A 23,988-nucleotide genomic window follows, 5' to 3' on the forward strand; every position below is an offset into this window, starting at 1 on the left:
GAAACAGGAACCAAAAGAGTGATACATCAACAGAGTAACACATAAAGCAAGGCTGGTTTTTAGCAGCAAATGTAGAGATATAAAGATCACATACAGTTACTTTAAAATTTTGAAGTGTCATTATAATTAGAGGGTAGTTGAAATGACAGCGCCATAGACAGTTGCAGGAGTTGGTTACGTTTGATCACTCATTACTCAAGTTCACGTAAACATGAAGCAAGATTCCGCGCCAGAAGCAGTCACACAGTTGGACGAGGCAGGCGCAAGGGTACGTAATGAGGACTCGAGATCAGGGCTTTTTTTCTGGGAAAAGGGGTGGTGGAACTCCGTGGGTTTCCCTCGGAGAAAATGGCCACATGGCTGGTGGCCCCGCCCCCTGATCTCCAGACAGAGGGGAGTTTAGATCGCCCTCCGCGCCGCTCAGCAGTGCGGAGGGCAATCTAAACTCCCTTCTTTCTGGAGATCAGGAGGCGGGGCCACCAGCCATGTGACCACTTTCAAGAGGTGCCAGAACTCCGTTCCCCCACGTTCCCCCTGAAAAAAAGCCCTGCTCAAGATAGACCGAGGCCAGGGCCTGGCTCAGGAGGAGGCAACTTCACGTATTCAGCCATTAGCTCCTCCCCTGAAGCTGCTTGCAAGATTTTTTTTTTTTAAAAAAGGAGAGATCCACTATAGCTTCTTTATCGGTGGCAGTGAAAAGTAGGGGTTGCTATAAGAGCAGGTATAGCAGAGCTGCAGTTTGGCTCTTTCTTGTATGGTTGCTAGCTGATAGAGTTATTATTTCTGGATTTTGTGGATTAGTGTATAAACATTTCGACCACACAGACTCAAAGTGGTTTGATGGCTGTTCCATCTCCCCATGTTGCTCTGGGAACTGCAACTAGGGATCTCAAGGTGAATTTTCAGCTCCTTCATTCAACTACACGCTAGGACACAGGAAACTGCTCTAAAGCCAGTATGTGTCGTGAAGGTACGTCCTCAGTATATATTTCCTTAGCACTGCATTATTAATTTTATATCTACGTCCATGTACCATACTTGGGTGCAACTGACTGCCTCATGCAGTAATACTTTACAATCAGACCAGCCATACACATTTTCATTTTCCCAATTTTCATTTTCCTTACGGCTATTCACCCCTTGACAATCCACCCTTCAGATGGAAAGGGTTCTTCAGACCCTTTCGACTACCTCCTTCCTGATCCCCACCTTCGCCCCAATCTTTCAGTTGTCAAGGTTGCACACGCCCCCCCCCGCCCCCCCCTGGGCCAGCATCATCTATCACATAAATAAAAACCACGTTGACTTCCAGAGACAGTGCAGCTCTTTAGTTAACATCCCATCAATGTTTTAGTTTGTTCATTATTTGAGAGTTTTTTCCAAAATGAGATGACTGCTATGTCATTAAAATGTTTCTGAAAGGTATAAAACAATGTCCTGCCATCAATCTTATCATATAATACGGCAGCCAAACCAAGCCACCCAATCGCCTTAGAAACACCTTAAAAACTGTTGCAGGGCTTATCTGCTGAAAATTGTAATCAAATGGGTCTATTTTTTATACCTAGAAGGAAGTGAAGAAGATAATACAGAGAGGAAAAAGCACGCTCCAATGGCCTGTCAGTCTGCTAAGTATGTGGAGGCTTTGTTAGTGCCTGTCAAACTGGCTATCAAATTGATGAGCTAACCTAGTATTCTTTAGAAAGTCTGTTCCTAGACAAAGATGGAAAACTGCAAATATTACGAAGCAAATACTATGTTTCCAGGGCAATGGCTTTGGCCCCGTTCTTCTGCACACCTGAGTTTCTTACCTGGAAAGCAGGAGGCCAAGATGAAAGAAGGGCTACCTGGCATCTATGAACAGTTGGCCCAAAGCATTATCCCACAGACCAACATCTTTAGTATGCTTGAGTTGGAAGTTCAGAAAATTGCTTTTTCAGATGCCTGAGCAAGTTTATTCGTTCGTCATACCCGGCTTCTAGTTCTTCTTCTTCTGAACTGATCATCAGGTCAAGGTATTCTGAAGTGGTCATAGGATTGGGCCTTAAGGCAATTTTCTGCAGGCACTGGAGGTGGTGAGACAACTTCTTAATGAGTTGCACCAAGTCGTGTTCTGCTTTTCGGCATTCCTGGGAAAGCCACTGACATGCATTGGCCTCTGTCATTAGCTTTCCACAAGACTTCTCGTATTTCTCCTTCAGGTGTGCGTAGGTCTGCTTTTCTTTTACGACACAGTATTCCCACTTGTAGCTTTGAGTGCAGTGGACTTCCCATGGGCATTTGCCAGGGCAAACTCTGCAGCGGCCAAGGCGTTTGTCCATGACAGCACATTTCCATTTGTCACGGCTCTCTTGGATATGACACGGGTAGTGGCATGTGATGTGGCAGTGCTGGCAATTGGTTATGGAGTAGCCCATACTAGAGATATCTATCTTGAATGGCATCGTTTTTTCCAACTCATACTCAAAATTTCGGTTGGCTTCCACATCCCCCTGGTGTCTCAGCAAGGCTCTTTGGGTCTTTCTCAGTTCCTCCACTTTCAGGAGGGCCATTTTGATTTGGGGTTTCATGCCTTGAACGACGGCCTCCAGCGCCTTCCGCTCATCGAGAACATGGGCTGTCATGGTTAAACTTCGAGGTTCCAAACTGACTAAGGACCTGAAAAACACATCCAGGCTATTGACTCCCATCTGCCAAAACATCTGATTAAAAAGATAGCTGTCTCCCTCCGCTTGAACATTACTAGAAAAGAGAGCAGAGTTATTGAATGAGACGTGAACAGGGACACCCTTCGCATCTGTCGCGCATGGCACATTGCCTGCTTTTATGGCCTCTAGCACGGGCGGCTTCCGCCCATCTGCAAAGGTGATCAGAACCTGAATATTCTCTTGGATGTCCTTCCCGAAAATCGAGAGCAAAGAATCGAAGATGTATTTCTGGGGTTGTGTCAAACGCGGCTGGGAGGCCTGGACTACCACACAGACTGCATCGATGTGATCAAAACCCTCCTGGACCAAGAAAAACTCCCGGATCTGCTCCAGTAGCATTTTGTCATAGCTGATGCCTCTTGTGTCCCCAAACCCTGGGGTGTCGATTAAAGTCAGGGAGAAGGGGACTCGCAGCCCCTGGCTCAGATTGATTTCGTAGGCGGTCAGGGTCTCTGTCTGGCTCACAGCCTGGCTCCTCTTTGGCATGTCCTGGGCAGCTTTGAACCGGAAGTCATCTTCCCACCGGACGCCCAGGATGTAGTTCATCATCCCCTCGATGAGCGTGCTTTTCCCCGCTCCGGTTTCTCCCAGCAACATTATCACTTTGTGATGCAGCCGAGAGCCTTCCTTTCCAAGGCTGTACTTGAGGTAAGTTGACGCGGCTTTACAAACGGACTTCTGTAATGCAAGGGCATAGACGGACGGGTGCCCACTCCGCACTCTGTGGCTCGTTCTGAGGAGGGAGCTGGCAATGCTTTTGGGCTCTCCTTTGGACCTGGGGCCAGGAGCTGAATTAGACGCGAAGGTCTGAAGGCCCTCCGCAGTCTCTGTTTCCCGCCCTGTGCCCTGCTGGTTCCAGTTTATACCCCCTTCCCCCTTGATAATTTTTGCTTCCTCTGTGCAGCATATATTCCTCTCATCTGCCCTGATGTTTTCCTTGACAAGGATGGGAGATCCTTCATCACCTTCTTGGGGTGCAGTGGCTGGGCTGCGTGGAAGGGTCTTCACAGAGCTGCTAATGTCACTGTTTTCACTGCGCCCTGGTTTGCTCATGGCTGCGTAGCGGAATTCGTACTCGGTGTCTGGGCTCAGCCCTCGGACTGTGGCCACTTCTTCTCTTCCATTGGTAACCTCCACCACCCAGTTTTCTTGCCCCACCACCCTGTGCTCCACCTGAAAGCAGCAGATGGCATCCGCCCCACTCTTTCCCGGGGTGAGTCTCAGCTGCACACTATCTGGGGAGACTGCACCAATCCGTACAGGAAGGGGTTTGGAGGGAGGCTCAAATTTTGTTCCACTCAGGCCTCCATTTTCATACAGGTGAATGAAAGCCCCTGGATCGCTGTCGTCTGGGATGGAGGCCACCACAAATTGGGTCGTCTTGCTAGACGGATTGGCGTGGAGAAAAGCTGAGAAGGACTTGGCAGCTTCCTTTGCCCTCGTGACGAGAGCTTTATCCTCAAGCCATGATGGACAGCTCAGACTCTCCCAGCTAGAGTCTTCCAGTTGCAGGGAGTGAGAAATGTAGTCTTCTAGCTTGGATAAGTACGGCTCCTCTTGGTGTAATGACGTGAATAGGAAGGCAACCACAAACTCAGTTCTAGTATTAAAGATCTTTTCTTCCAGTTTCTTCTCAGGGCAAACAATTTCTACATCCTTTAGGACAGAAAGGACAGAATTCAAAAAAGTAACCTCTTGCTGCTTTGTATCTAAAAACTCACGGAGTCCTTTTGTGTCAAAGGGGGATTTCCTTATGCATTCTAAAACCTCCTCCAGGTCTCTTTCCTCTCCATGACCCTCACGAACAAGAGGTACGACTTCTGCCAGCTTTTTCTGGAAAGCCTGCTTGTATTGGCAGCACAGCCCCTGGAACTGCTGGATTTTCTTCCTAATTTCAGGGAAGGCTTTCACTGTGGGGTCTTTCAAAAAGTCCTCACATGCTGTTTCTACTTCTGTGAGACTCTCCATGGCGTGCTTAATGCTAGAATTCAGAGCTTCACTAATCTCATGGAAAGGTCTGAGGTACGGCACCCAAGGGTCTCCGAGCCTCAGGTTCTCTAGTGGGAACAGACCAGCCTTCACTGGTACAGACTTCTCTTTGCTCCAGCCCAAAAGTTTGGGGCGGCTGCCCTGAATTTTTCTGGCATCTTGGAAAGTAACTGGATGGTTCTCTAGAGAGGAATCACCATAAAATGTAGAGTTGTGTGTTTTACTTTGTGGTTCTCCTACCTCATCCATTTGGAGATCTGTTTTACCTTCTGTTAGAAGCAGGTTTCGCAGATCCTTTTCTACATTTTCAAGTGTAGAAACTTCTTTGTCATAATCCAGGAAACTCTGTTCCCCGTACCACACAGCAGTGACCACGTGAGAAGGCTTGTACTGGTTAGGGATGGTGGGGAAAACGACATCTTCAGTTCTCCAGCCGTCCAGAGACAGGTGCTCGATCCTTTCTGTAGCCAGGCACTGGTAGGTGACTTTGTCCTGGCATCTGGATCTCTCGGTGCTGAGGAGGTATTTTGCAGCTCCGTTCACTTCAGGCAAACCGCAGAGGAGGCTGGTCATTAGCGAGGGCTTAATATCCAGAGCAGCCGCTTTCTCTCCAATGGTGCCAGAAGAAACTTTTTGCATTGTACAGCTGGTGTGTATTATTTTCTCTGTGCTCTTCTGAATGGTTTCTGGATCAAGTAACGAACAGTCTGTAGTATGGAAAGAAAACATGTGATTACTGGAGAAAAGAGAATGCCTCCCAATCATTAATGAAACAACAAAAAGGGGGTGAGGGAGAAAAGGGGTGATGGTGAAAGTCACAGGAGTCAAACAGAGCTCTGGAGAGGCAGCACAAAAATATCCTAATCAATAAAATAATAAATAAATTGAGCACCAAATGGATCTCTTACATAAACCACCGTCCCGAGGAGTTTTGTGCATGGCTGTTAGTCAAACCTATCCCTGTGCCAAGCCTGCCAAAAGACACAAGTGCAGGGATAAAAAAAAGATCCTTTGAATCTAATGTGCCCAAGAAAGCCTGGGGCCAAGTGCTCTTGGGCTGCCCCCTCTATGAGTCTCAAGGAGGGGACAGGAAGGGTACATGGCACATTGTGGGACCTTCTATCAGGGCTCTGGGCGCAAACACTCACTGGGAATCAAAACTCCACAGTACAGTGCATGGGAAGCCCACCCACATCAGTAAGCTACTGACAGGTTCAGCAATGAGGCTGCTGCTGCTACTTCTTCCCTCAGAGGAGAAATTCAATAACTTGATGACAATCTCTCTGAATTCTAAGTTTTAATTTAAAAAAACCAAGACTCTAGCTGCTTCTGTTGCAGAGATATGCCTTTCCCCCTTATATCTCCTCAACGAAAAAGGCTAAAGAAGTACTTTTTAAAAAATGAAATCTGGGAATTCAGAGAGCTTGATACACAGATTATTGTAATGATATAATGAAATCCAATTTCTGTTTTTTTTTTTAAAAAAAAACAGTACCAGGAGGAAAAAAGGGAAGAGTACATATTTTGCCTACTGTGAACTTCTTCAGAGAACATCAAAGCAAACTGATAAGCAATTTACCATACATGTAATAGAGCTTGAACAGAGAATGTTTGCCAGGTGATTGTGTTTATAGTGAAGTTGGCAGCATGCCTAGTTGTTTCCAGGTTAAATTCAAGGTGCTGGTTTTGACTTTTAAAGCCCTTAACAGCCCGGGGTCCAGATATTTCAAGGACCTGTGAGGCGCCAATCACCATCTCTTCTCCATCCTCTTCGTGCGAATGTGGGCAGGTCCCAGCATTGTGAGCCGGCCTTCTAGAGAACGTCAGGAAGGCAGCGATGCCTCTGCCTCCGAGAAGGCTTTGCAAGGCTGAATAGCTCAGGAGGGCATTTATTTATTTGAAACTGGATAGGCCACCTCTTGAGAGACCTGCTCTTTAAAACCGGTTAATGCTATTTGTTCTGAGTCCCCTTTGCAGGCTGTTTGAGTAATATATCGTTTACTGACTCCTATTTATTGTCTTTGCAGTTAACTGTTCTAAAAAATTGTGTTGTACTAAAAATAAAATCAAAATTCTTGTTGTAAGGTACCCCAATGGCACCCATGAAGAATAACAACAATAACATTCAATTTATATACTGCCCTTCAGGACAACTTAACACCCACTCAGAGCAGTTTACAAGTATGTTACTATTATCCTCACAGCAAAACACCCTTTGAGGTGGGTGGAGTTAAGAGAGCTCCTGGAAGCTGTGACTGACCCAAAGTTACCCAGCTGGCTTCAAGCGGAAGAGTGGGGAATCAAACCTGGCTCTCCAGATGAGAATCCTGCTGCTCTTAACCACTACACCAAACTGGCTCTCAAAGTGTGTTGTTATTATTATCCTCACGACAATCCCCCTGTGAAGTGGGCGTGGCCAAGAGAGCTCCAAGAATCTGTGACTAGCCCAAGGTCACCCAGCTGGCTTCAAGTGGAGGAGTGGGGAATCAAACCCGGCTCTCCAGATGAGAGTCCTGCTGCTCTTAAGTGACTGACCCAAGGTCACCCAGCTGGCTTCAAGTGGAGGAGTGGGGAATCAAACCCGGTTCTCCAGATGAGAGTCCTGCTGCTCTTAACCACTACACCAAACTGGCTCTCAGTGAAGCTGATGGGCAGTAGATTCAGGGCAGACAAAAGGAAATACTTCTTTACTGAAAAAGTGATTAAAAGATGGAAGTTGCTACCAGAGGATGTAGTGGCTATCGCAGGCACAGGAGACTTTAAAAGCGGGGAGGGGGGATAGGTCTATCAGTGGCTACTAGCCATGGTGAGTAAAAGGAACAGCCACAGTCAGAGGCAGCGGACCCCCGAGGCACAGTGCCAAGAGCCGTCTCCAGGGGGAGGCCTTGGCCTCTATGCCCTGTTGTTGGCCCTCCGAACTAGCCTGCTGGCCGGCCACGGTGCGAGTCAGGATGCTGGACTAGAAGGCCCACTGGCCTGATCCAGCAGGGCTCTTCGGATGCCCTTATGAGTCCCAAAAGTAGGATATAAATGTTTCAAGTAAACAAATATGGATTCCTCCCCACCAAATATTTATTTTGTTGTTTTAGATTTTTATTTTGTTCTTGACCATTTTGAATAACAATGCTTGGAAAGTGGGGTATAAATATTTTAATCAGGAAATCCCCTCATGGTGCCTTTACCTGGCCTTTACTCCTTTGAGCATCCCTGTGGTGAGTGAATCTTCTCCAAGATTCACTGCTCTGGTCTGTGCCAGAGGTGGCAACCCAGGATGTTACCTGTGAGTAGGACGTCCCTGAAGCAGTCGTACAGCAATCCCAGCCGAAATGGGCGGCCCAGGGCCGGCATCTCCAGGATGGCGCCTGGGCCAGACATGGTTTGGTTGCAGCGACAAGGAACCCTCTTCTGGATCTTGCCTGAAAGTGAGATTTCAAGGGAGGCCTTTCCGCAAAACAGATGGCAAGCAGGGATTTCATTTGCACACCCAAGTCCAGATTGACAGTGCTAATACCATGGGGAGGCTCTCCAAACTGGATCAGGTGGAAGATTTCTTAAGCCTCCCCCTTCACTGGTTCCCTGATAGAACTCCCCCCCCCCACCTAAAGAAGCTGCTGTGGCCCACCAAGGGTCAATACCAGCTTGGCAGGGAGCACTTTTCTACTGGTGAAACTGGGCAGAGGGTAGGAACTGAAAAAACACCTGCCTGGTGCAATAGCTCTCACCTGAAGCGTCCCCCCTCCCCTGCCATTGAACCTTCAGCTGGTGCCACAGGTTCTTCTGCCCAAATCAAACATCTTCTTGGTAGAAGCTACTTCTCAGCCTCAAATGGCAGCACCGTCAGGCCTGCTTCCTTACCTAACCCCACCTTTGGAGTAAAAGGGTTTAAGCTTTGAGATGCAGAAATGGTTTTATTTGGGAAGGTTGGCACACACAAGACAGAGCGGCCCTCAGGCTCTGCTTTGTCTCCCTCCCACTCTCCTTCGCATCAGTGCCGGAGGTTGCCACAGCTGGTCTCCACCCTTACCTCCCTTCCATAGCCCCCCCATCACCTGTCCCCCTGAAACAACAAGGGATCCAAGGAGCACAGGTCACTCTGGCCAGCTCAGTTCCAGCTTGGATGGTCACTCTCACCCTCCAAACACCCCTGTGCTCTTGTTGCACTAAGGACCATGGGCAGCGCATAGAAACACAGAAGTGGAAGGGACGCCAAGGATCATCTAGTCCAGTCCCTGGCACAGTGTAGGAAATTCACAGCTAGCAGCCCTCCTCGCCTCCCCTAGTGACTCCTGCTCTATGCCCAGAGGAAATAAACCCAAAAATAGGGACTCCTCTAAATTAACCGGGAATGGGAAGGTGGAAATCCACAACTGGGGGGAAAGGGTAAAAAAAAACAATAGGAATTTTTATATCTATTTTATATAAATTGTAAAGTGACAATAAATAAGTAAATAGATAAGTTAATGCAAAATGTATAAAGAATACATTTTCTTTCTTGCAGGTGACACTTCATTCTACTGTGGATACGTACCTTTCGGACCGTCTTCTTCAATTATCCTTCTTGCTGTACCTACAAAAAAGAAGAGAAAATTGTGTCTTCATATCATAACATTAAGTGACTGAACATTTATATATATACTAGAAACAGAGCCTGTTGTGCAAATAAATATAACGGGCTCTGGAAAGCTGGGGCTGGGAGGGCTGGAGGGGGGGGTCTGGGGAGGGATGGCAGGTGGAGGGGCAGGAGGGGTCTGGGGGGAGGCAGGAGGGGAGGGGTCTGGGGAGGATTGGCAGGTTGAGGGGAAGGCGAGTCTGGGGAGGGCTGAGAGGCAGGAGGGGTCTGGGGATGACTGGCAGGTGGAGGGGCAAGGGGGGGTCTGAGGGACTGAGAGGCAGGAGGGGTCTGGGGAGCATTGGCAGGTAGGGGGAAAGGGGGTCTGGGGAGAGCTGAGCGGCAGGAGGGATCTGGGGAGGGCAGAGAGGCAGGAAGGGTCTGGGGGGAGGCAGGAGGGGAGGGGTCTGAGAAGGATTGGCAGGTTGAGGGGAAGGCGAGTCTGGGGAGGGCTGAGAGGCAGGAGGGGTCTGGGGAGGCCTGGCAGGTGGAGGGGCAAGGGGGGGTCTGGGGTCCAGCGGCCAAGGGGCCCCCGGGCGCTCGGCTCCCGAGGCGCAGGCACGCGCCCGGAGAGCAGCAGGCGGCCGTCGGCAAGCGCTGCAGGCAGAGGCAGAGGCAGAGGCAGAGCCGGGCTGGCCCGGGGCTCGGCGGGCGCCTCCTGGAGCTGCGAGCGCCGCGGCGCAGGAGCCGCCTTCGGCCCGCCGCCCCGCACCCGACCTCCCCCCGCCCGGCTCCTGCGCTCCGGCGGCAGCGGAGGGGGTTCCGCGCCCCGCCCGCGCCCTCGAGCCGCAGCCGGGCACTGACCCCGGGCGGGGGCTTGTTCGTGCCAGCCGAGCCGCCCCTCGTTCGGGGAGCGACGGCAGGCGGCGGCTCTCCGCCTGCCGCGCCCGTCCGCTCCTCTCCGCTCCGCTCCGCTTGGGGCGCGTCGGCGGCAAGAGCGAGGGAGCGCGGGCTCCTGCCCAGCCGGGGCGCTCCGGGGCCGGCCCCGCGGGAGGCGAGGCGAGGCGCGGCGCGTTACCTGCGACGGCCTTCCTGGCATGGGCGCCGCGCGTCGGGCGGCTCCGGCGGTCCATCTCCGGCGCGGGCTGCGGCGGCCCGGCCTTTATAGCGGGCGGAACGCGGGGCCGCTCTTTTCCGAGAGGCGCCCGGCCTTCGGGGAAAGGCGGCGCCCCGAAAGCGAAAGCGCCTCGACGGCTATAAAGGCGGCCGGCGGGCGGGCAGGCGGCCAGTGCGCGGAAGGGAAGCCAGACGCCGGCCCGCCTTGCAGAGGTAAGGGGCCCCGCGGGGAAGCGCCCGGGCGGGCAAGGGAGGGGAGGGGAGCGGCGGCGTGCGCGAGCGGACCCCTGCCGGAGCCCGCCTGCGTGCCCTGCAAACCCCCGTCTGGTCTGGTCTGGTCTGTCCTGCGGAGCGACTCCAGATGGGCGGCCCTGTAGGTCTGGCTGCGGCAGGAGGGAAGAGCCGGCTCCCGTCGCCGGAGCGCGTCTTCCCACCTTCCCTCCCGCCAGTTTTGTTCGTCTTCGAGGTGCTCCGGGACTCTTTTGCTCTTTCCTGCTTCTGAAAAACGAGTGCGGAGGGAGGGCGCCTCTGCCTTTCCCCAAGCATGCCCACCCCCCGCCCCGCAGAAACTGCGTGTGCGCGGAGGGGTGGGGAGTTTTCGCTTTGTGCCGCCGCTGCAGGGGCACAAAATGCCTCCGTGCGGAGCAGAGGAACCGGGGAAATGTTTATGTCGGGGGGGGGGGGGCTTGGGAGAAAGGCAGGAGCTCCCCCCTCACCCCCCCCGGGGCAGCTTCCAAGGTCACTTGTACACTCGTGCTTTTATAGACACCAGGGCTGGCAGTTGACGTGTGCCTGGGTGGAGCCGGGGTCGGCTCCCTAGAGAACTCCTAAAAGAAGCAGCGCGTAGAGTGGCGGGCCAAGCTAGAGGTGCAGGTTTTACAGTGTTGGGTCCGAGTTTCTGCAGCTATACAGCAGTTCAAAAGTAAGTCGCTGTTTAAAACTAAAGGAGAGCCCAAGGGCCCCAGAATGGCTGGGGGGGGGGGGGGACTTCGTGCAAGTCTTTGGCCAGCGGGCTTGTTCGACTCCTGGATCTCTTTTGCATCCCTTAACTGCCTGGAGCTTTTGTCGCTCCCTGTCGGCGGCTCCGATGTTTTCCTAGCTCCTTCATAACACACCTTTAAGTACGGTGCAAAGCAAGGATGTCTCGGGCCAGCTCTGTCGGGTTGCAGAGGTTGCCACCAGTCCCCAGTCTTGCTGTAGTTTCAACATCGTAACCATCAACCGAAACACAAAAGAGTTTGTATGGTAAGACTGGAGCGTGAATTTCGGAGCCGCTCCAGGCACCCTCAGCCACCAGATCGAAGGCGGCAGGTGGAGCACCGGCACAAAGTTCTGTGATCTTTTCCCAGACTATTAGCTTTCCTTACAGGAGCTGCAGCTAAAGAGGGAGAGCAGCATGGGTGGGTGTTGGTGGGGGTTAACCTTGTTTCGGATTGGAAAAACAGCACGAGAGGGGAAGCAGGAGCCCCTCTCCCCCCCCCCCCCGCCCCGCAGTCCTGAGCAGAACGTGGCCCCTGCAGCACTGTATAAGGTCGTTTCCCTGCAGTTCTTGTCTGCCTGTGGGGAATGCGAGTTGGGAAACCTGGACGGGACTTACTGAAAGTCACCATGCCTAGTTTGAGCCTTTAGAGGCAGGCACTTACTTGGGCCTCTGCGGGAGGTGATGCCTGATAACAAACTAGGATCTGAGTTCAAATCCAGAAGGAAGCTGACAGGGAGACCTTGGCCAGTCACCTGTGCCAGAGGGTTTTGGCAGCTGAAACAGGGAAGGAACACCCATGAATGCCGCTCTGAGCTCCTTGGAGGAAAGAAGGGATAAAAATATGCTCAGTAGTTTTATAGTTCTGTCCCTAGAGGAAAGCTTTGAGGGATTTCTCCTCTTTTTAAAAAAACCAAGGGTCAAACCACACAAGGCAAAATACACTCGAATTACACTCAAATACACTCGAATGACAAAATACACTCGAATTACTCGTCTCGTGTGGTGAGACTCCAAGTCACCTCTCTCTGCCACCCAGCCGAGGCGGAGCTGGTCACTGGCAGGGGGGGGAGTGGGGGGGTCAGCAAGGTTTCTTGACCCCCTCCTAGATACAGCCTGGTTGGCTCAGCTGCATGTGATGGTTACTGTGGTTATTTTACTGTTGCCATATTCTTCATAGCTGCATTGATAAATATTTTATTTTTAGCCATCTGTTTTTGCTCTCCTGCTAATAACTGTAAACTGGCTTGGAGGATTTTTCTTAGGTGGTGGGAAATACCATGTTTCAGATAAATAATTCAGTAAATAAAATTAGTCGCGACAGCCAGATGGACCCTCTTGGTCAGAGGCAGTGCTGGGCTGAAATATCACATTGGGGTTGCCAACCTACAGGGAAGCCCTGGACATCCCCTCAATAACAAATGATTCCCCAGATTACAGAGCTCCGTTCCCCCCTGGAAAGAATGGCAGCTTCGGAGGGGAGGACTCTGTGCCATAATATCCTGCTGGGGTCCCTTCCCAAACCTCCTCCTCCCCAAATCTTGAGGAATTTCCCAACCTGGTGTCGTCCCCCCCTCCCACTGCCTAGTTGGCTGCTGCTGCTGCTATAAACAGGATGCTGCCCCAGCTGGACCCCTGAGGGCACCGTTCAGTCCCTCTCCCGCTGTGGGCGTTTAGTGCCAGGCGCTTTGAAAAGACAAAGCAGAAACCAAGTGGACAGTTTTTCAAATGTTCTTCCTGCACTTATTCTCTGATGTTTTTCTCGATGCAATTTTGAGTTGCCTTTTTCAATTATGCAAAATTTTCTTTTTTGGTTTTCTCCCTCCATCCTCTGTTCTGCCTTCCTCTGCCCCTGGCTCCCTGCAGGCCACTTCTTACCAATTGGTCTTTCCATCCTCCTCATCTCCCCCTCCCCCTTCCCACCTTCTTCCCCTCATCCCCCCCCCCTTTCCCCAAGATGAGCCCTTTTTTGGAAGAAAACTTAATGACATAATGTCACAACATCATTGTTATTGCATTGTGTTGGTTTGTCACCCTGGTACCAACCCCTGCCTCCTTTGCAACATCTCCCCTTACCTAATCAAGCTGCATTGAACCTTTGCATCCTGATGCCCTTCCTTTTAACACTCTTCCCACTTTCTGGCTGGGATATAAAGCCTCGAAGATCTTCATTGTTTCTTGTATCTGAAGAAGGGAGCTCTGACTCTCAAAAGCTTCCACCCTAAAAATCTAGCTGGTCTCTAAGGTGCCACTGGATTCATATCCTGCTGTTCTACTACAGACCAACACAGCTACTCACCTAAAGTTTTCCTAGCAATGTCTGATATCTTAGATGTATTCTCTTTCCACCAGTTGAGTTCAGTTTCTTTGGGGAGTTATCTAAGAGCTGAAATCTCTTCCAGGTAAAGGAGGAATACTGAGCAATGGCCAAAATGGAGACCCTGGCTTTGCAGCGCAAGATCCAGGTGGGAATGCTGTATGACTGCAGCAAAGATGCCCTTCTCCCAGGTAATTCTCCAAAAAAGAGTCGGCCCAAAAGAAATGCTTTCTTTCCAACAGAGCAAGGTCTGTATTAAATCACAGAAATGTCTGACACCAACTGGATTAAGAACACCCAGATGGTAAACTTGCATTAGATAACAGTTACCATATACCTGTTGTCAAAACCATATACCTGCACCTGCATCTTCCCTGTCTGGTCTGTTGGAGGTGGTGGCCGGCTGGGCCTTGGAATTCCCGAGACTTTTGGTTCTCGGGGATTTCAACGTCCATGCTGACGACGACGCCTCCACGCAGGCCATTGACCTGGTGTCCTCCATGGCGGCCCTAGGACTCTCCCAGTTTGTTTCAGCTCCCACGCATCAAGCAGGTCACACGCTGGATTTGATTTTGGGGGCGGGGATGATGGTGGTCCTGGATGCCTATGATGCAGTGCCATGGTCGGATCACTTTGTTCTGAGGGCTTGTCTGAGCATGCCGCTCCTTTCCCGGGCGGGCGGTGAGCGGATTTACGCTCGCCCGCGGAGGCTTATGGATCCAATTGGTTTCCAGGCGGCTCTGCGGGATCCGATGCCCCCTGGCAGTACGTTAGATGAGCTGGTGGATGATTGGCATGGCCGTCTTTCCGAAGCCATCGACGCTATTGCCCCCTGCCGCCCTCTCCGAGCCCGCAAACGGGTAGCTCCTTGGCCAGATGAAGCGGTCTCTGAGACGACTAGAGCGAGTGTGGAGGCGGGGGCGCGACGAAGAGGCAAGAACATCTTATAGGACGTTTATGAAAGCCTATGAGGTGGCAGTGAAAGCAGCAAAGAGGGATTTCTTTGCTGCTTCCATTGTGTCCGCTAGCTCACGCCCGGCTCAATTATTTCGAACAGTTCGGTCCTTGGTCTCCCTCTCTCAGAGAGACCACCAAATTCTTAATTTGACTATCGGCTGCGAGGCTTTTGCGAGCTATTTTGCGGGCAAAATCTTGTCCCTTCGCCGTGGCCTGCCACCCACTGTTGATACAGTAAGGGAACTGGAGACCCCTTGGCCGTCTTCTGGGTCCGTATTAGACCATTTCAGGCTGTTCTCTCAGGACAATGTTGACAGGATCCTGCAGGGAATGAGGCCAACCACCTGTCTTCTGGACCCCTGCCCATCCTGGCTGGTGAAGGCCAGCTCGGAGGGGCTACGGGACCATTTGGAGGCCATTGTTAACATCTCCCTGAGCTCTGGGGTTTTTCCAGGAGCGTTAAAGAAGGCGGTAGTGTGGCCCCTCCTGAAAAAAACATCTTTGGACCCCACCAACCCGTCCAGTTACCGCCGTGTCGAACCTCCCGTTCCTGGGCAAGGTGATTGAGCGGGCGGTGGCGGTACAACTGCAGGAATTCCTGAATGATGCTCTAGTCCTGGACCCATTCCAGTCTGGCTTCCGCCCTGGCCATGGGACGGAGACTGCCTTGGTTGCCCTCACAGACGACCTTCGCAGGCATCTGGATCAAGGCGGGTCAGCACTGCTTATGTTACTTGATCTCACAGCAGCGTTTGACACGGTTGACTATGATTTGTTGGCCAGCCGCCTTGCCGACGTGGGGATTAGGGGGACAGCCTTACAGTGGCTGGTCTCCTTTCTCCAGGGTCGGGGACAGAGGGTGGCGCTCGGGAGAGATCTATCGCCCCGTCACCCTTTGGTGTGCGGGGTTCCCCAAGGGGCGATACTCTCCCCGATGTTATTTAACATCTATATGTGCCCCCTCGCCCAGTTGGTGCGGAGGTTTGGGCTGGGTTGTCATCAATACGCGGATGACACCCAACTTTTTCTGTTGATGGACGGCCGGCCAGACACGGCCCCAGACAATCTGGCCAGAGCTTTGGAGGCTGTGACGGCATGGTTGAAACAGAGCAGGCTGAAATTGAACCCAGTGAAGACGGAGGTCCTGCAGCTGGGACGGGGGCTGCCAGATGTTGGGATCCAGCTCCCTGCCCTGGATGGGACACCAGGGATGGTGAAGAGTCTGGGTGTGCTCCTGGATGCCTCCCTATCGATGGAGGCCCAAATCACGGCGGTTGCCAAGTCTGCATTTTTCCATCTTCGTCAGATCAGGCAACTTGCCCCCTACCTGACGCCCCAGGACCTGGCTACAGTGACCCATGCAACGGTCACCTCCAGGCTAGATTACTGTAACTCTACGCTGGGCTACCCTTGGGCCTGATCCAGAAACTACAACCGGTCCAGAATGCAGCGGCACAGGTCCTGACTGGTATACCTTACCAGTCACACATCACACCTGTCCTGCGCCAGCTGCACTGGCTTCCGGTTGAATTCCGAATCAGGTTCAAAGTGTTGGTTCTTACCTTTAAAGCCCTGAGCGGGTTGGGACCGGCATATCTTCGGGACCGCCTCCCCCTGTACGTTCCCCGGAGATCGCTCCGATCAGCGAATAAATATTTACTTGTGGTCCCCGGCCCTAAGGAAGCCCGCCTCGCTTCAACCAGGGCCAGGGCTTTTTCAGTCCTGGCCCCAGCCTGGTGGAACGCTCTGTCAATGGAAACCCGGGCCCAGCAGGACATATTATCGTTCCGCCGGGCCTGTAAGACAGAGCTGTTCCGCCAGGCATTCGGTGATTGAAGGGGGCGGTGCCATGTCGGCCTCCCACCTTTGGGGTGGGGGAGGGTTCTCCCCACCACTGCACTTAGTCAATTTGTTTTATTGTTTGTATATTGATTTTAGTTCTTGTTTCTATCAATTTTAACTGTTCACCGCTCAGAGCCCCTGGGGATGGGCTGTATATAAATTGAAATATAAATAAAAATAAAAAATAAAAGTTTTGCTGGGATGGAATATCAAAGATCAGCTAGAATATGGTGCAGAGCGCACTCTTGAGCTGAATGGCCTGACTTGGCACTTGGAATGCACTGCAAGCCTGGCAGACTAAGATCTGGGCATCTAAGATATGCCATCTAGACACTGTGCCAGCTCTTTCAAATCATCCTAGTCAGAGGACACCCCCCCCCCCCCCCGTTTTCTGGCAGCTCACAATAAGGTCCCTAAAGCCCCAAATGCAAGAGTTGCTCCTTAGTCCAAGCAAGTAGTTTCTTGTTTAACCCTCCTCGTATACCTTTCCTGACTCTTGCTAGTGCTCTAGAATCACACTGCAGTCCCGATCAGAATCGGGTCCGTCTGTGCTTTTTACCCTCAGGATACCGTGGGGACTTGCACTCATGAAAAAAGTAACATCTAGTCCAGCTCATTCTGTCCAAGACAGACAAAAAAAATATACTGAATGATGAAACTCAAAGACTTCAGCGCGGCTCTGTCAAACAGAGGAGCTACTCGCCAGATAGGAGGATCTGGTATCTGAGAAAGGGAAAGGTGAAAATCAAAAGCTTCCGTCCTAAAAATCAAAGCTTCCACCCCTGGACTGAAATCCTGCTGTTCTCCAGGTAGAAGGAAGGGTGATTTGGTCAAATGATTCACAACTTACCATAAGAATTGTATTGAGAGCCTGGGATTTTAAAGGCACTTACGAGCTGTTCTGTGTGAGCCTCCAAAGCTGCCTCCAAAGCAAAATAAGCAGGCCATATTAAAACTTTTAAAAAGTAGATTAAGAAGATGATAAAATGAGTATCAGGAGCAACCAAACCTATAAGGGAAAAGGGCTTCGGAGACTGGAAAGGGGTTCTAGGGCTGTGTTAAGGGGGATTTTTGTAATAGTCCTCTGCTTCCAATTTGTAATTCCCCTACTACCTCTAACCCATATATATTTCAAAACACCAAACACAGTAATTACAGAAGAAAAACAAGTTTTTTTCTTACATGGGATAACCCCAGACACATTCTCCATTTCTAGGAGACACGTGAAGACCAGTAGCATCGGAGGGCCTGATATACCCTTCAGTACTGATTGTTTACAGAATAATTGCTATTTGTTTACAGAATAAAAGATCAAAGGTTAGGATGAACCTTGTAAAAATGACGCATACACCTTGTCAGACTGACGTAGAATGATGCATTTTCCCAGAGAATGTGGCATCTGACAAGCTTCAGTGACAAATGAATTATACAAACTTTTGAGAAGCTGGAGCCATGTGTCTGAAATATTCCTTGGGAAGGAATTCATTCAAGGTTGAAATCTTACTTATTTAATTAGAATAACCAAAACAACAAAATGTTCACACGTTGCTCAGTGACCTGTCTCATCCACTGGAGACATATGTAACAAGCAGGATATCTCAGAAGAAGGAATCAGACACTTAAAGCAAGACTTGGTTACTTGTTTACGGATTTCTGTGTGCTGGTAGCTTGACTGTATGCTCAGAATAAGATTTTATGAAATGGGGCCTAAAAAATTCCCTAACAGGTTGCAAAACCTGCTTTAGCTTTACCAGTGGAACAGTCAAATCATATCTGAATGAATTGCTTCTGCTCTTGTCTCTACCTTAATACAGAAATAATGAGCATTTTGTATTTTTAATTTGTCAGATGCTGCTTTATGGGATGAGAATACCCTTGGAAAGAATACTCAGTTTAAGCCGAGCCCCAGTAACGAAAGGACTATTATTGAATCAGACACCATAGAAGATAAAATGTCTGCCTTGAAGATTCCAGAGTCGCTGAAGGCCAGCCTGCTGTGTGGCTTGCTGGAACCCAAAGGGTCGGCAAGGTACTTGCAAGACAGCAAGAGCTCCTGTCACCAGGCTCGTGTGGCTCTCCTGTGCTCAGTCACAACCAAGCTCAGGCAGCTCGACGTGAACAGACTTTCTTGCCCTGACGACTGTAACATCCAGACAGCCAGCCGTATCGTGACTGACGTGCTGTATGGAGCTCAGGCTATCTTTGTGCTTGACCAAGAGGCGTCTCCTTTGGAGGATCTGCAAGAAATACAGAAGAGTCTCCAAGTCCAGGTTAAAAGAATCCTTTCAGGGGCCAGTGAAGGGATTGCAAGGGGGAAGAAAGTTAATTGCAAGATTTACAGCGATGTCCCTCTAGCGGACCATCCCATGACTTACGGGGAAGCTGAAAACATTTTCTCCACCGTCTCTAAGCATCTGGCTGAGCAGGCTGTGCCTGTGAGGATCTGGTTACATCCTCTGACTAAGCTGGGCTTCAAAATTCCATGCCGTTTCCGTGAAATCAACCCAGAAATCATCTCTGAAGTCCAGAATGTCCTGCAGCAGTTGACCGAAATAGACATGCGACAGAACGATCTGGCAAAATATCCCGCAGCCACAACTTTTCCTGAAATCAAGAGGAAACTCCAGCAGTTCCAAGGTCTGTATCAACAGTACAGGCAGAATCTTCAGAAACGGCTGTCGAGAACCACACCCTTAATCCGCAGGGGCGAGGAAGAGGAAGATGCCCTCACCGACTTGTTAAGCAACAAGCAACAGGCGCTCTTCAGTGGCCTGCAACTCAGTGCATTTCTAGACAGAAGAGAGCAGGAGCTGGTGTTTGTAAATTCCTATCTGGATGTCCTGAAAGACGTGGATGTTGTGTCCACCAGGAAAGAATTAGACAGACTCCTGGTCAATCCCTCTCTGAGGTGGGTCGTTGCATTTGTGTTCACTTCATTACAAGATGGCGACTCGTATTTATCTGACTTGGAAAATTCACTAGCAGCTAAGAAAAGCTTTTGTCCTGTAGCCATGACTTCTACCAGTGAGAAGTTGTGGTTTGAGCATAGAGAGATAAGCAAAAAAGCACGTGGATCTGCCAGGGCCTTCTTAGCGTTAGCCCACAGGTGTTCCAAGGACACGAAATTGATTGTTTGTGCCCTTCCAGATCTGGACCATCCAGGCATTTCCATCTATCTATATGAAGACGGAGAGCTGGTGAGCACCAACTTTGAACCTCCCTCCAAGCCTTTGCCTCCCTCCATTGGCGAGGTCTGTCAGGACTCCATGCAGCTTACGTTCAATGCTGCGTCCTACGGGAAGGCTGAAATCTCGGGCTATCGGGTGGAATATAGGCCTGTAGGGCAGGAGAACTGGGTGCCTGTGGAGGTGAAGGGTAAACAGCAGACCTTCACAGTAACGGGGCTTCACTCCAGTGTTGGGTATCAGTTCCAATACGCTGCTGTGAGCAGGCTGGGGTTCAGTGAGAGCAGCGACCCCAGTGACATTGTGAAGACACTGCCTGAAGGCAGCCCTGGGAAAGCACAGAAGGCAGCCGTTACGTGCCAAGTGAGCCCTCTCCACCCTCAGGGACCCAGCATTTCCGGATCTGACCGCAACATACAGGAGTGTGAGCCGGCGGATAAAAAAGAGCCCAACGATACAGATGATGAAAGGAATGGAAATACATTTCAAGAAGTAGCAAGAATGAGCCAACGTGATAGAAGTGGCAGAATGGAACCTCTTGGTGAAGCTCTCTCTGAGGCCTTACTTGAGAAGCCTGAGATGTCTCCATCTCCAAAGAAAGCTGATGAAAGAATCACAGATAAAATGATCAAACAAAGCACCCTGCTAGATGATGGGCCGCTGCCCGTTTATCAACTTCCGTTAAAAAAGTCTGTCTCTTCTTGTGACGGTTTCATAAAATACAAGCTGGGGTATGAGGACCCTAAAAAACCCCACAAAGTGATCATGGTGATGGGAGCTACAGGATCAGGGAAGACGACCCTGATCAACGGGATGATCAACTACATCTTGGGTGTGCACTGGGAAGATGGCTTCCGATTCAATCTTATCCATGAACAGACCAACCGAAGCCAGGCTGAGAGCCAGACATCTGACGTGACAGCCTATGAAATCAATTTCCGGAAGGGCTTCACGATCCCGTATTCCCTAACTATCATTGACACCCCAGGCTTTGGAGACACCAGAGGAATAGAGCATGATAGGCAGATAATTGAAAAAGTCCGGGAGTTTTTCTGCACTCCAGGTGGCATTGACCATATCGATGGGGTCTGCTTTGTGGTTCAGTCCTCTTTAGCCCGTTTGACGCAAGCCCAGAAATATGTTTTTGACTCAGTTCTCTCCATTTTTGGAAAGGATATAAAAGCCAACATACTGATCCTGGTGACCTTTGCAGATGGACAGGCTCCCCCTGTTCTTGAGGCCATCTTGGAATCTGAGGTGCCGTGTGCTAAAGATGACAATAACTACCCTGTTCACTTTAAGTTCAATAATTCTGCTCTATTTGTCAGCAATTTTGCAGCCGGAGAGAACACACTCAACTTTGACAAAATGTTCTGGAAAATGGGAACTGCCAGCATGCAGACATTTTTTCAGTCTTTACTTGGCTTAGAACCCCGAAGTCTAATACTGACCAAAGAAGTGCTCCAGGAACGTAAGAGGCTGGAAACAGCTGTGGAGGGTCTGCAGCCGCAAATCAAAGCTGGCCTGACCAAACTGGACTCACTGAGAAAAACAAAACAGATTTTGGAGCAGCATAAAGATGAGATGGCGGCCAACAAGGACTTTGAGGTTGAGGTGCCAAAGACTATAGCAAAGAAATTTGAAATAAATGAGGGGTTCATAACTAATTGCCAGAAATGTCATTTTACGTGTCACTACCCTTGTTATATTCCAAATGATCGAGAAAAGCACAAATGTACTGCTATGAATGGTAAAGGAGATTGTGAAGTTTGCCCTGGTAAATGCAGGTGGGACATACATTTCAACCAAAAATACAGGTGGGAGTACGAGACTGTAAAGGAGAAGCAAACTTATGCCCAAATCAAGGAGAAATACGAACGGGCCTGCGGGGAGGTGTTGACCACAGAGAAGTTCTTTGAAGAGCTCCAGGAGGAATATGCAGCCGTGGAAGATGCAGTCTTGACACTCATCGAGCAGTCTTCCCACAGCATCCAGCGCTTGCAGGAAATCGCCTTGAAGCCCAACCCGATGGCAACCCCTGAACACATCGACTTACTGATCCAAGCCGAACAACAGGAAGCAAAGCCGGGGTTCCAGGATCGCATAAAGGCCCTGCAGGGGGTGAGAGAAATGGCTGTGATCGTGAACAAGATTGCCAGGAATGAGCCCCTGCTGCCGGCGGAAGAGATAGCCGTCAGGAAGTGCAAAGCTAAGTCATCAAAATACTATCAGAAAATCTGGAGTAAATTCACAAATTGGATTGCTTCTAGTGTCTTGTATTAAGTGAAGCATGCTGATTTTCATTTGGCCTGTTTACAAATGTCTGTGTGTGTGGGGGGGGCTTGTTACTATTAGAGAAGCAACACAGCCCATTGCTACTGGAAGCCCCTCCCTCCCTCTGCTTTTCAGTAAAATCTAGTTCATGGATACAGCTCCGAGCGGTCTTCTCCTTCCTCTCCCCATGTTTAGTTGCAGTCCTGCAGACGCTTTCCTGGGAGTAGACCCTAGGGGTGCCAGCCAATGACAGGAGACTGGGAGGTAGGGACATGAAGGAGACTGCCATCATGTCAGCTGTGATGTCATTTCCTTGTCGAACCCAGAAGTGACATCACTTTGGTACGGGATTCAATGGAAACTCTGTGGTAAAACTAAATCCTAGATTGGTGTGATGTCAGTTTTGTGTTCGGCCCAGAAATGATGTCATGCTATTGAAGTGATGGCAGTTTTTGATTATCCTTCCCCCCCCCCCCGACCTACTGAGCGGCAGCAGGGATGAGGGCGTGCCATAGGACTGCCAGTCCTAGCTTCTTCCTTTGTGAGTTTTGTCCTGTGCAGTTGTCGTGTCCTTGTATTAATTTGGCTCCACTTTCATAACTTTTTCCCTTTTTTACTTAACTGCTGTATTGTTTGTTTAATAAACTGTTTCTTGTTTACTCTCTTTGGGTCCTTCATACCTCATATTTGGTCCTATAACAGGACACACCCTGCCTGCATAGATCCCTCCTTCTGCAACAAGCTTAAAACCTGATTTGCCTTCATCTTAAAAATTGTAATCAATATGCATTTAGCAAAGTTTAAGAAATAGTAGGAGATCTGATTTTTATTGCATGGTGTTTTTCCCTGGACTTGTAGGTTTAATTTACACTTGTTCCTGTTTATTGATTTCTTGCCTAATAAAAAGAGTGAATTTCTACTTTAAATAAAATCATTAACTCCCAAGAAGTGTCTGTCTGTTCTGCTAGCAAAAGATCCGGTATCTGACAGATAAAAGATACAACCTCCCTTTCAGAGAGGTTTCTTTGCAGAGCGAATTGGAGCAATTACGGCAGAGTTTAGCTTAACGAGGTTTTAACTAATCACGAGCTGAATTCAGTGTAGATCTCTAGATTGTAAATAAAATAATTTGTCATATGTACATTTGTCTATGTAGAAATTGCACATGTGAATGGACACGGAATTTGAAATCACGAACAAAAAATCTTGCTTCTCGTCCAAGGTCTGTAGTTCTTGCCTGAAACCATAATATGAGGTCCTGCATTGGCTTTCTAAAATTTGCTGTCTCGGTCTGAAGGGAAAATCATATTTCCATAGAAAATCATTCTAGGTTAACAATACGTGCCAGTTGTCCAGGCCTCTCACCAAAATTTGTGAAAAACCATTTTAAAATAACATTTTTAACTAAAAATACTCAAGCAACGTATGTTTAACAGCTCTGGATGTCCTATCTTACCTGTTACGGGGTGGATCATATCCTGAGCCTACCACATCACTGAGCAGTTTATTCATTTATTAAAATATTTATGCCCCACCAATCTAAAGAGCCTTTCCTTTAACTTAACTTGGAAAGAAGCCTGGTTTGAGGATGGTTGGATCCACCCCACTGGCTTACTAGTATTTGTCCCCATTTATTGGCCATTTTCACACTGCTTACCAGCCACGGAAAATCGCGCTGAGCTCCCAGAACAACAGCGCCTTCATTCTCGCGTGAAATTGCGCCAGGAAGACGCTGTCGTTCCGGGAGCTTGGCGCGAGGTTCCGTGGCCAGTAATCAGTGTGAAAACGGCCCTATTCTCAGTATTTTTGAAAGAGCATTTTAAGCCAACTCATATAGGGGTTTTCCACATGGGGGCAAGCTTGCATCGTTTTCCTGCTGCTGCCGTGGCAAGAAGCTTCCATGCAGCAGGTTTCCCCAATAGGTTTTTTTTTAAAAAATCAGTAACTAAATAGCGCTATATGATACTGATACACTATTATACCAGGTTATGTTGTCAGAATTACCAGCTTTAATTTGTATGAAGTCTTTAGCCCCTTTCCTTGCAAAGATACTCCTTTTTCCTTGTGTCTCC

The 23,988-nt window shown here is 49.7% G+C and overlaps 2 protein-coding genes across 2 annotated transcripts; one reads left to right on the forward strand and one right to left on the reverse strand.

The window, feature by feature from the left end:
• Nucleotides 1–1,231: 1,231 nt before the first annotated feature.
• Nucleotides 1,232–10,556, reverse strand: LOC129337996 (uncharacterized). The gene is made up of 4 exons (XM_054992034.1): nt 10,325–10,556; nt 9,226–9,264; nt 7,976–8,113; nt 1,232–5,404 (listed from the first exon to the last, which is right to left on the reverse strand). The coding sequence occupies exons 1-4, from the start codon at nt 10,377–10,379 to the stop codon at nt 1,899–1,901; spliced, it is 3,738 nt and encodes a 1,245-aa protein (XP_054848009.1). The 5' UTR covers nt 10,380–10,556; the 3' UTR covers nt 1,232–1,898.
• Nucleotides 10,557–13,752: 3,196 nt separating this feature from the next.
• On the forward strand, nt 13,753–22,807 carry LOC129337379 (uncharacterized). Its single transcript, XM_054990981.1, has 2 exons — nt 13,753–13,849; nt 18,306–22,807. Exons 1-2 carry the CDS (start codon nt 13,765–13,767, stop codon nt 21,923–21,925), a joined length of 3,705 nt encoding a protein of 1,234 aa, XP_054846956.1. The 5' UTR covers nt 13,753–13,764; the 3' UTR covers nt 21,926–22,807.
• The last annotated feature ends 1,181 nt before the right edge of the window (nt 22,808–23,988 follow it).

This window comes from Eublepharis macularius, chromosome 11 (assembly GCF_028583425.1).
Source record: "Eublepharis macularius isolate TG4126 chromosome 11, MPM_Emac_v1.0, whole genome shotgun sequence".
Taxonomy (NCBI): domain Eukaryota; kingdom Metazoa; phylum Chordata; class Lepidosauria; order Squamata; family Eublepharidae; genus Eublepharis; species Eublepharis macularius.

Coding starts and splice junctions, on each gene's coding strand:
- LOC129337379 (XM_054990981.1), top strand. CDS start 13,765: ATGGCCAAAATGGAGACCCTGGCTTTGCAGCGCAAGATCCAGGTGGGA. Junction 13,850..18,305: donor CAAAGATGCCCTTCTCCCAG/GTAATTCTCCAA, acceptor TTAATTTGTCAG/ATGCTGCTTTATGGGATGAG.
- LOC129337996 (XM_054992034.1), bottom strand. CDS start 10,379: ATGGACCGCCGGAGCCGCCCGACGCGCGGCGCCCATGCCAGGAAGGCC. Junction 9,265..10,324: donor TGCCAGGAAGGCCGTCGCAG/GTAACGCGCCGC, acceptor TCTTTTTTGTAG/GTACAGCAAGAAGGATAATT. Junction 8,114..9,225: donor TGAAGAAGACGGTCCGAAAG/GTACGTATCCAC, acceptor TCTCACTTTCAG/GCAAGATCCAGAAGAGGGTT.